Source organism: Bubalus kerabau, chromosome 10 (genome assembly GCF_029407905.1).
Source record: "Bubalus kerabau isolate K-KA32 ecotype Philippines breed swamp buffalo chromosome 10, PCC_UOA_SB_1v2, whole genome shotgun sequence".
Classification (NCBI taxonomy): Eukaryota; Metazoa; Chordata; class Mammalia; order Artiodactyla; family Bovidae; genus Bubalus; species Bubalus kerabau.
Window position 1 is genome coordinate 23,667,715 of NC_073633.1, and position 12,746 is coordinate 23,680,460.

The following is a 12,746-nucleotide window of genomic DNA, read 5'->3' on the forward strand; positions in this document are numbered from 1 at the left end:
TATGGTGGATTTATCTTCCTGGCGTAGGAATATAAGCAGCCATGTATCTCCTCTCTCCTATGAAGGACTTAGCACTTTCTGGAGGTTGGTTCACTTAGATTTATGTCCTCAGCTCTCCGATGAGTTAAAAATATGTTTGAGTTTCAAGATAATCTAGCCTTTGTTTGCTAGGGTGGGAGATATATGCTCTTGTGGTTTTGTACATCCAAATGAATGAAATCCAGGAATGGAAGCTTTAAAAAATGGTTTCATCTACATATTTTTAAAATAGTTTTTAAAATTAAAACTACATGGATAATAAAAAGCTAAATTTTACAGAATGGTGAACAATGAAAAGGGAATTACTTTCCCGTTATAGTTCTCCCTCTCTACACCCTCTGCAGAGACAAACATTACGTTTCATGTGATAATTTCTCAAAATTATATTTTCAAAAAGTATGCATATCCCTCCCCTTTTAAAAATTTGGCTGCACCACATGGCATGTGGAATCTCACTTCCCTGACCAGGGATAGAACCTGCACCCTCTGCAGTGAATGCTTGGAGTCTTAAACCACTGAACTTCCACGAAAGTTCCCCCGGCGCCCCCGCCCCACCCCCCGCCCCCCGCCCCCCGCCTTTTTAAACACAAATAGAACCACACTGTATATTCTCATTTTGCTTTTTTTTTTCCCCCCCATTTAACTATTTCACCATCTTAAAGTTCTTTACAAGCTGCATAGTGTACCTTTTTTGTTTGTTTCCTGCCACTCTGTACTGCATGCCAGATCCTAGTTCCCCAACCAGGGATCAAACCTATATCTCCTGTGTTGGAAGTGCAGAGTCCTAACCACTGGACTACCAGGGAAATACCAGGAATGGCGTGTTTAAAATGCTTCAGGAAGCTCCTGGAGCTTCAGATTACTTCAAGGTGTTCCCCGTGCTGAAGTTAGTGGTATGGGTTTGGGGAAGACTGAATACCGCAAAAGAAGTATGAGGTGCTGGAGAATTAGTTGCCTGGCAGGTAGTGTCAGAACAAAGTTGATTTGTAGATCTGACCAGAGTGGGGATATTGAAGTATGTAAAATGTAGAAACTCAATTGCAACTCTTATACATATATTGGGGATGTTGAAAAGTTACTGATGCCTGATTCTTCTCTTGCCTCATCAACTCTATCATGGGAAAAAAAAGATAAATTCCATTTTGTTTGTAATGCCTTACCCATCGATATGACTTTAATGATCCTGGTAAACAAGATTACATCCAAGGAGGTTTTCTAAGGGAAATGAAGACTTTCATGTTACATAAGAAGCATTATCTATGTGATTCTGGGATCTTCCTTTGAAAATGTTCCATGTTTTGAAATTTTTCTCATCTATCTAATTAGCATATTAGATTTAGTTAATGACATTTGAGAAACCAACATTCTTTCTCATGAAAAAGGCCCTTGCACAGAAAGTGCTCTTCTAATCTCTGGGGTCAAAGGAGAGATTCTTAAACATGTAATAATGACTTCTCTTTACTTAATAACAAAGTCACACAAAAAAGTTATTTACTTTTCACGGGGCCCCTTTCAGGGAGATTTTATATATTGGAAAGTATGCTTATGGGTTTTCCACCAACATCTTCCCTGAGGCTCCCCATGTCAGTAACTGTGCTGTGCACTCCATTGCTTTGAAAGTTAGAAATGCAGTCATCTTTCTGAGACATCTATATCCCTTTCCCTGATTCCCCCATATCCAATTCTACACCACAGGAAATTCGTTTTACCTCATAAAATTCTTCAGAATACATTTACCTAGTCTCCATTTCTTTTTCCCATCACTCCAGTCTAGGTGAACTGTTTTATTTCTTTTGCAGTATCCTTTAGTCACCTCTAGATTATCAATTCTTGTTCTCTCAATTCATTCTCCACTCATTGGCTAATATAAACTCATTAAACGTTAATTCTGGCTATATCACTCATTGCTCAAAACTCTCTAGTGCCTTCCCAATGCCCTTAGAATGAAATCCCTCACATGGCCTCTGTGGATCTGCACCACTAGTCTCTCCTGTTGTTGTTCAGTCACTGAGTAGGTCATGACTAAGTTGTGTCCAGCATGGCAACCCACTCCAGCACTCTTGCCTGGAAAATCCCATGGACTGAGGAGCCTGGTGGGCTGCAGTCCATGGGGTCGCTAAGAGTCAGACACGACTGAGCGACTTCACTTTCACTTTTCACTTTCATGCATTGGAGAAGGAAATGGCAACCCACTCCAGTGTTCTTGCCTGGAGAATCCCAGGGACGGGGAGCCTGGTGGGCTGCTGTCTATGGGGTCGCACGGAGTCGGACACGACTGAAGCGGCTTAGCAGCAGCTCTTTGTGACCCCCATGGACTGCAGCATGGCAGACTCCTCTGTCCTCCACTATTTCCCAGAGTTTGCTTAAATTCATGTCCATTGAGTCGGTGATGCTATCTAACCATCTCATCCTCTGCTGACCCCTTCTCCTTTTTCCTTCAATCTTTCTCAGCATCAGGGTCTTTTCCAATGACTTGGCTCTTTGTATCAGGTGGCCAAAGTATATTGTCACCCTACTTGTTTAACTTATATGCATAATCTCAGTTCAGTGCAGATATATGCATAATACATCAGGTGAAATGCCAGGCTGGATGAATCACAAGCTGGGATCATGGTTGCTGAGAGAACTATCAACAACCTCAGATATGTAGATAATACCACTCTAATGGCAGAAAGTGAAGAGGATCTAAAAAGCCTCTTGATGCGGGTGAAAGAGGAGAATGAAAAAGCTGGCTTGAAATCAACATTCAAAAAACTAAGATCATGGCATCGAGTCCTGTTTCTTCATGGCAAATAGAAGGGGAAAAGTGGAAGCAGTGACAGATTTTTTTCTTGGGCTCCAAAATCACTGCGGAGGTGACTGCAGCCGTGAAATTAGGTCTTTCCTACCTCTCCACCAATTGGAACCAACTCCTCCCCCTTCCTCTTTCCATCTGTGCTGGTCTTCCTGTGCTACAAACTGGCCAAGCTTCTTCCATCCTCAGGGCCTTTGCACAAGCTTTTCCTTTGCCTTAGAATTCTTCCCTGGCCTACCCACTTCCTCATCCCTCTTCCCCAAGTTAATGCCTTATCCTTTAGGTTTCATTTTAAACATATCTTACCCAGGGAAACTTCCCTGTCTAAACAAATCTACAATGGATCTCCCTGTTATTTGCTTTCACTGTTTCTCCTCAGCATTTATCCCAATTCTTTTTTTTTTTTAATCCCAATTCTAATTATACAGTTACGTTGCTGTTTTAGGTTTTTTTTTTAATCTTTTGGCTGTGCTGCACTGCTACACTACACATGGGATCTCAGTTCCTCAACCAGGGATCGAACCTGTGTCCCCTGCATTGGCAGCCCAGTCTTAACTACTGGACCATGACGGAAGTCCCTTATGTTGTTCCTTTAATTTTCTCTATTATTGGAATATCCATATAAAATTTAAATTGTTACAGGGTATAAAGTCTCTTCCCTTCCCTGTCTCTCTGCTACGGATTTATCCTCCTTACAAGTACTTAGTTTTAGCATTTTGAATATCCTTTCAAAAATATTTTGAGTATATAAGCAATGATGTACATAATATTCCTCTTTATTTTTGCCTTCTCTTTTATTAACACAGATCTTATGTACATTTTTCCACACTTTGTTTTTATCTGTTACTAATATATTGTGGCAATCTTTTATATCACTGTGTAAATAGTTTATTTTTCATGTACCATATAGTATGGGCACATCATAATTTAACTTCAATTATTGGGCATTTAGGTTGTTTTCATGCTTTGGTTATTACAAACAATGCTGCATTGAATAACTTTGTATTTAAGGCCATTTCCCACATTTATACCTATAGTATATATTCCTAGAATTAAAGAAATTAAAGGTTATGCGCATTTTTAATTTGGGAAGTAATTCTCAAACTGCTGTCAACGGAGGCTGTAACAATTCACATTCTCTCTAGCTGCAGAGGAAGAATGCATGTTTACTCATAACTCAGTGAAAATTTTGTTCTCTGCCAATGTAAGAGGTAGAAAGTATCTCTTGGAACCTTTAATTTGCATGTTTTCTCTTCCTTGCAAAGTTATATTTTCATATGTTTAAGACGCATTTGTATTTCTTCTTTAGTGAACTGTTTCTTCATAAACTTTGCTTATGTTATTATTTAATGTGTGACTTCCTCACTACACTCTAAGGCAGGGGTCCCCAACCTCTGGGATCTAATGTCTGATAATCTACGGTACAGCTGATGTAATAATTGAAGTACACAATAAATGTAATGCTCTTGAATCGTCCCCAAACCATCCCCCCTACACTGGTTGTGTGGAAAAAACTGTCTTCCATGAAACAGATCCTTGGTGCCAAAAAGGTTGGAGACTAGTGCTCTAAGGTCAGGGATCCCCTGTATTTTGCTCATCACATAGCTCTTGGTACTGGAATGAATGAAGCTCAAAGAAATGACTGGCTCATGTTAAGCAGTAGTCAAATTTAGAACTCATGTTTGATTCCACAGCCCACGTATTTTCACAATCACCCCGTGGAAAGACAAAGCATTTAATTCACCACACCAGGGGCTAGAAAGGTAATGTAAAACGGCCCAAGTGTGCTGGGAAGCCAGGACTATGGCAGAATGGTGAACAAATGCTACCTACGGTAGCAGCCAATTTTCAGACCTGTTTTACCATCAAGCAGGGCTGCACACCTACTGTCGGATCTTTATTTACTCCGAGGCCAGATTTCTGGCTTTCTTAAGAAATCTCCTAATTTTTAAGTTTCCCATCAATACAAGACTGCATTCAAATACAGCCCACCGGCAGGATCTGCAACCTCTAGCGTAAACAGAAGTTGGAGGCTGATGAGGCGGGTAATACCTTAGCTGGATAAAGACAGCCAAGAAAACTACGAATTTTTACGTAAGGCGAAAATGAGGTTCTCAGCCATAGGGTCTGTAGGGTCTGGGTTTGGGAGCCGGGACTCCCAGAAGGCGGCTTGAAATAAACGCTGGGTGGCGTCAAAGCTGGGCAGGGCCAGGAGTGGCGGTACCCAGCGCTGTCGGGGGTTTCTCAAGGAACGTCCACACAAGGGCGTGAAGGCGGTAGGGGCTGGCCGGGACGAAGGCGATGACTGGCTGCGCATCGCCTCACCGGCTCCTTTAGAGCCAAGTGGACCGAACGGACATTGTAGAAGATCCGTTCCGACATTGTAGAAGATCCTCAACCTCCCAGGCAAACCCTTCTGCTCGGCGATCTACTTCTTTCCCTGTTCGGCCCCTCCCCTCTTCCCCAGTCCTACGAGTTCCGTTTGCCTGGTCGTCTGGGAAACCGTCAACTTCCGGCCTCGCAGAGGTGGGCGAAGCTAAGATGGCTGAAGAGAAACCGTCTGCGGTGAGCTTCGAGATTCTGTTTCGTGTGTGGACCTCCGGCCGGGGTTGCGGTTGGGCAGAGTCGGGCCGGGCGGAGCAGAGCGGAGAGGCGGGTAGACGGGTGGCCTGTGTCCCACGTAGCGGCCGCTGGAGAAATGCGGGGCTGGGCGGACCACCTCGGGTCGGGCGGGGTGACGCCGTCGGGTTCCGGGGAACTGCTCGGCCTGGGTCCCGGCTGAGATCTTTCCAGTTACTGGGCCTGTGCTAGGACAGGGGTTGCTCTTGGGGTGCTCCGAACAGAGAAGTGAGGTTTTCATCAGAAAAGGCTTTTTACTCGCCCCATGCTTTCTGTCTTACGAGGTTAGGGAAGGAAGCACTCTCACCTGTGCAGACAGTTCCTGTTAATCTCTGGATTAGGCAGTGAGACAAATCCTGAAAGCTTTCTAGTGCGTGTGGGTCGGGACCGTGGTTTGGCAAATATAGGAATTCAACTGGTCTGTGTTAAGCGTTGATTAAATTCCACGAAACTGCTAATACAGAGTAACTCAGTTGAATTCGGGATGACCCAGTAGTAGTTATTTTGGAGGCGTAAATTCACAATTGGCTCTAATTTCTATCGGGTTCCAAGTGTGAAGCTTTGTTTCCCGTGTTTTAATGTTAAATTTCCAAGCATGTTCTGCGGATTTGTTAAAATGACTTATTTGTTGTTGTTTTAGTGGCTAAGTCGTGTCCAACTTTTTTGTGACCCCACTCAGAATTTGTCCTTTTTAAAAATATAGGAGGCAAAATAGCCGTCTTTGACAGACTGTTTTATACCTTAGTTTTGGCTGCTGAGGAGCACGGCCAGTAATACCTGTCGGGGGGTTTGTTTGTTTTCTAGTCTGTCTTCAGAGAAATCGCATTATTTTAGTATAATGAGAAAACTCTGTATACAGACCATGAGGCCCAAAGCAATTTATTAAGCTACGAATTAAAAACAAAATTAAAAGCGTTATTAATGTTCTTAGAATTTAGACATTGAAAACATAAGATACTTAAGGTGCATAATCTTAAGTGTAAGGTATACAGGGCAACATGACATTGCTGCAAATATAGCTTATTCTTAAGTGCTCATTGCAGGTGTGGGTCCGTGTTCATGAACAGAATATGAGTGTGATGGCAGAATTGTCCTATACTTTTGAATCCCTGGTAGTGTATTAAAGAGAATGGTTTATTTTGATATGATTTAGCACTTTGGCTGCAAGTTAATCATTTTCATTATTATCAAATTTATTGCTAGCAGTGTTACATTTATAATAACTCATCTTTCAGGTTAGGGTTGAATGGAAATTTGAATTTCTCTCCTTTTTGGAAGTTATATGGCATCTTGTAATAGAATTAAAAGGACCTAGCCATGCCACCAGAGAAGGCAGTGGCACCCCACTCCAGTACTTTTTGCCTGGAAAATCCCATGGACGGAGGAGCCTGGTAGGCTGCAGTCCATGGGGTCGCTAGAGTCGGACACGACTGAACGACTTCACTTTTCATTCTTCACTTTCATGCACTGGAGAAGGAAATGGCAACCCACTCCAGTGTTCTTGCCTGGAGAATCCCAGGGATGGGGAAGCCTGGTGGGCTGCTGTCTATGGGGTCGCACAGAGTCGGACACAACTGAAGCGACTTAGCAGCAGCAGCAGCAGCCATGCCACTCCACCTGTATCATATTGAAATAAAAGCAAACCATAAGCACCTGGTCCACTGGTATTCCTTGCAGTACTGTTTATAGTGGCAAAAAGCTGGAAACAGAGTGAATTCCCATTAGCAGGGTAATGGATGACTTCTGATAGTCCCATACCAAGGAATATTATGCAGCCATTAAAAAGAATATCCGAACTATATATGTTGATGTGGAGGGATTTCTGTGGTGTACATTTAAGTAAAAACTAGTTGTGGAATGGGGTGTTAAAGAAAATTCAGAGTAAATTTTAAAAATTATATTGGGTTTATTCAGTGATATAGCATCCAGTCTAGGAGACAGAAAGGAGCTCTGAGGAGCTGTACAAAATAAAATACTTTCATAGGCAAAAGGGAGCAGGAACAAGGAAGTTATAGACAAAAGGAGGGTTGGTTATGGCAAGGTGCACTTTCCTTCAGGGGATGGCAGAGGTCTGTCAGTTATAGTATACAACTAGTGCTGATCAGAGGACTCCTGATTGGTTTAAGATTCCATTTCTGGGAGAGCCGAAACTAAGCTTCGATTTGGTGACTTGGGGCTTAGCAAACAAACATGACTCCATGTTGGGCCTGTTGTTAACAGGGATATATTGTGTGATGCTAATTTGTGATGCAAAGGAAAAACGTGTAGATCTGTAGATATGCATTTATAGAGGAGGAAAGAAGACGAAAAGACTTAAAGTTCAGAATTTTGAACACATTTGTAAGGAAAAATCTAAGAATTCTACAGCAAAGACCTTGAGGCTAGGAGACATCCCAGCAAAATGAAGTATGACTAGTCCAGTGTGGGACACAGAGAAATTCTAATATGCTACTGAAACTACTGAGGATTATTACTTGTTCCTTAGGAGAACTGGGGACTGATATTTCTGTCTTATTTAAGAATATATAATAGTTTAGAGAGCTTAACGAAACAAGTGAATAACTCTGGTTTCCTTGCTTTATACCTAAAAACATTTTTATAACTCCCTAATTCCTGTTTGTTTGTGTTTTTTTTTGGTGTATTTGTGTAAATACCCATCATTCTTCCAGATTCCAAGATTAAACCTTTCAGAACAGAAAGCAAGAATTACTACTTGCTACTACTTGCTCAAATATAGTACATAGCATATATCATCGAACATGAATGTTAGATGAATAAGTAATCATAGAGCTACTTAAAGATGAAGAAGGAACCAAAAAAAAGTAAGGAACTTACTATATATATCTCCCAGTTATGAATGAGATTGAATGGGCTAAGAGAATCCTTTGTATTGCAGAATGTCCTGGAAGATCTTTTGAGAAAGAGACTCCTCAAAAAATTGTAATTTATTTTAATTCTACTTTGTGCAGAAAGAAGCACTGCTGATTCATGAAAGTGCTTTCTGACTATTTAAGACTCTCTAATTAATATGTTCCCCAAAGTTAAAAAAGTCCCATTTAGATAAAAAAACATTTGGGGTTCTTTAGCCAGCTTTGTTGAGGTATCATACGCATACCATAAAATTTACCTATTTTAAGTGTACAGTTTGATCAGTTTTAGTAAATTTATATAGCTGCACAGCTGTCACTACCATTCACTTATGTCCATCACTCAAGGAAGTTCCCTTAAGACCTAACTGCAGGTATACTCCTAACACCAGTACGTGGCTAATCTGCTTTCTGTCTGCACAGTTTTGCCTTTTCTACAGTTTCATGTAATGGAATCACTTAGCGTGTATTTGAGGTTCATTCATATTGTATGTAATAACAGTAAAAGTTTGTAACTTTTTATTTCTAAGCAGAATTGATGGATATTTAGATTGTTTCCTGTTTTTGGCTATTTGAATAATGTCACTATGATTACTGGCATACAAATCTTGGCATGCCTGTGTTTTCATTTCTCTAAGAGAGTAATTGCTATGTTATGTGGTAAGCTTATGCTTTAAAAAGAAACAAAACCTAAAACTGTTTCCTTAAGTGGCTAAACTATACTATTTAACATTTCTATGAGCAGTGTATGAGGAATTCAGTTTTTTCACATCCTTGTTAACATTTGGTATTGTCAACCTTTTTGAATTTAGCTCATCTAGTGGATGTGTAGTAGTGGTTCTTGTGATTTTAATTTGTATTTCCCTAATGAATAATGGTATTGAATACTTTTTTATGTGCTTATTCATCCATATCTTTTTTAAGTGTCTCTACAAGTCTTTTGCCCATTTAAAAATGGATTGTTTCGTTTATTAGTTAAGATTTCTATGTTTGTTCTTTCAAGATAATAAAATAACTAAAAGAACATTGTAAATTCTTTTTTATTTTGAGGTCTTTTTTGGTTGTTATGAAAGAATAAAAGGTTATTAAAAGTTTAAAGAGCAGTGCTATTGATCTTTGAATACAATGGGGACTGGGGCACTTATTGTCTGCACAGTTGAAAATCTAAGTCTAATTTACAGTGGCCCTGTCTATCCCTAGCTCCCTTGTATCTGTAGACTTAACCAGTCTTGGGATATGTTTATATTTTTACTACTGAAATATACTCAATATTTTTACTATAAATATTCAATATATATAAATATTAAGTATTTAATATATAAATTATACACAAGTTTAAATATTAAATTTAATATTTTTACTATTGAAAAAAATCTGTATATAAGTGGACCCTCAGAATTCAAACCGTTGTTGTTTAAATGTCAACTCTAATGAAAACTTATACTTCACATGTTAAGAAATGAGTCATTAAAAACAAACTTACCTAAATGTCTCTTTCCTGCTGCATTTTCCTTTTTTTTTTTACCAGAAATGATCTCATTCCTTAATTTTATGTTATTGTTTGGTTTTAAGTATAGCTTTTATCATACTTAATATCCTTAAACAATATATTGATTTTTTTTTTTAATTAATGTTTTTTCATTTTTTAAAGCTATGAGGTATCTTCTTATAGGGAAATGCTACAATTTGTCCATTCTGTTAGATAGAGATTTGGGTTATTTCTGATTTTTTTTTCACCTTTATTGAGGTATAATTGACAAATAAAATTTTTACGTATTTATAATATACAACGTGATGACCACACACACACACACATACACTCTGAAAGGATTCTCATCATTGAGTTAATTAACACACCCATCACCTGTTTTGTGTATGAGGACAGTTAAATTCTATTCTCTTGGCAAATTTCAGTTATTCGGTACAGTGTTATTAAATATAGTCACCATGTTATACATTAGATCCTTAGCCCATATTCATCCTGTAACACCTGGCAAGCACTTTTTTACTTTCTGTTTCTGTGAGTTCAATGTTTTGTTTTTTTTTCCCTTCTGGTTTTTAATTAAAAGAAAAAAAAAATGCTGCTGTGAACAGGGCCAGGACTAGGGTAAGGCAACTGAAGTATTAAGGGTGCAAAATTTATTAGTATCTCAGACCTGGCTATGAACACTTTTATATATGTCTCCTGATCTAAGAGTTTCCCCCAGAGTATTCCTAGAAATGGATTGATTGCTGGTTTATGGGCTACATCCATCCTTAACTTTATAGCTTATGGGAAGTTTTGAGATGATTGTAGCTATTGATGCTTGTACCACCAGTTCCCATTGCTCACATCCGTGTTATAGTTACAGCTTTAAATTCTGTCAACATGGTGGATATGAAATCTTAAATGATAGTAATTTACATTTCCCTGATTAGTATTAGTATTGTTGGTTGTCTCCATTTCCTTTTCTCTGCAGTGCCTAGGTCTTGTGTTTTATTTAATTTTCTACCTCAATATTTGTTTTTCTTACTGACTTATAATACCTACAGTTACTGCCTGTTACTTGTCTTTTTTGGCTTTGTTTTGTATTGCATATATCTTCCCTCAAGTCTTCATTCTTTGCTTCCTTTTTGGAACAAAAGCTATTATTTTTTGGCTGTGCTGTACAGCTCTAGAGGTCTTATTTAGTTCCCTGACTGGGGCTGACCCTGAGGCCTCAGCACTGAAATCACCAAGTCCTAACCACTGGACTACCAGAGAAGTCCCCAGAAGTTATTAATTGCAATGTAGTTGAATGTTTATGTCTTTTCTTAATTGATTTGTGCTTTTATATCTTGTTGAAGACTTCCCTACCCTATGTATTTTTTTAAAGGCTTTAAAATTTGCCCTTTCCACATTAGCTTTCAATCTGCTTTAATTTGTTTTCGTTTTCCTAATGAAGCTTTTTTCTTGAAGTCTATTTTGTCTAAATGTTAATATTGCTACTTTTCCTTTTTGCTTCTGTATTTTTGGTGTATGTGTTCTCCCTTTACTTTGTGTTCCTTTGCCCTTTTGTTTTAGATGTTTCTTTATACAAAATAGCGTATATCTAGATTAAAAAAAAAACAATTCTGGCAATCTGTCTTTTAACTAGAGAATTTCATTTTTTTCTCCTTCTATTCTGACTTTCTTCTTCCTTAAGAAAGTACTCAGATTTTTTTAATAATATATATTTAACTTAAAGTTCATATTTAAACCTGAATAATACAGGGATCATCAAATGTTTTATTACCCATTGCTTTCTGCCAATTATGCCATTATTCAGTTTTTTAGTTTTTGTATATCTCAGTTCAGCCCCACAAATTATACTTTTTGTTTGTTTTATGCAGTAAGTAGATGCTTATACTTCCATATTTTACCAGTTCCTTTAGTTGTTCTACTCCTTGCTTCTGAGATTATTTTCCTTTTTCCTAATGTATGTTCATTAACAATTTATTTAGGAATTATAAAAACTCAAGTTTTGTCTGAAAGACTTAAATTTTGCCGTTGTTCTTGAATGTTAGTTTTGATTGGTGTAAAAGTTCAGATTGGGAGTTGAGAAACTGTTTTTTAGGGGGCCAGTTGTAAATATTTTGAGCTTCATGGGCCATATATTCTCTGTCACAAGTAAGTCAATTATGCAGTTATAGTGGAGATCATTCATAGGGGATATGTAAACATGTGAGTGTGACTGTTTTGATAACATTTTGGTTGTAGACACTGAAGTTTGAATTTTATATAATTTTCATGTGTTCTAAAATACTAAAAGTTTTTTTAATATGAAAAATGTAAAAATCATTCTTAGCTTGCAGGCCATATAGCAATAGGCTGGATTTGACCTGTGAGCCATAGTTTGCTGATCTCATGTCTAGGTTAGTATTCACTTTACTTAGTACTTTACTCTTGGGTAAGGTACTAATTCTAATTATTCTTAGAATGTCAATGATATCTTCTGTTTTTAATTGTTGAGAAGTCACCTGTCAGTCTAATTGTCGTTTTGTTGCAGATAATCTGGTGATAACGTTTTTTCCTTTGGCTGGTTTTAAGAACTTATTGTCATTGCCGAGGTCCTTTGATGTATCTAAGTGTGGATTTATTTTCATTTAACTTGGTTAGAATTGGTTGAGCATCCAGAATCTAAAGATTAGCATGTCTCATTACTTGTGGAAATTTTCAGCCATTATTTTTGCTTATGTACAACATGCATGCATGCTGTTGTTTCAGTCATGTCTGACTCTGTGCGACCGTCTGAACTGCAGCCTGCCAGGCTCCTCTGTCCATGGGATTCTCCAGCCAAGAATACTGGAGTGGGTGGCCATGCCCTCCTGCAGGGATTCTTCCTAACCCAGATTGAGCCTGCATCTCTTACTTATACCCTGCATCGGCAGGCAGGTTCTTTACCGCTAGTGCCACTCGGGGAGCTTCT

The 12,746-nt window shown here is 38.6% G+C and overlaps 1 protein-coding gene across 4 annotated transcripts in view; it reads left to right on the top strand.

The window, feature by feature from the left end:
* The first annotated feature begins 4,378 nt into the window (after positions 1-4,378).
* The window catches only part of BBS4 (Bardet-Biedl syndrome 4), a 46,486-nt gene continuing 38,118 nt past the window's right edge, over positions 4,379-12,746 (top strand). Inside the window, exon 1 of one of the 4 annotated variants that reach the window (XM_055536909.1) lies at positions 4,379-5,398. In XM_055536909.1, coding sequence (XP_055392884.1) covers positions 5,375-5,398 — 24 coding nt within the window. In that variant the 5' untranslated portion in view covers positions 4,379-5,374. The remainder of the gene's footprint in view (positions 5,399-12,746) is intronic. The other 3 variants (XM_055536912.1, XM_055536913.1, XM_055536914.1) reach the window with 3 other exon arrangements.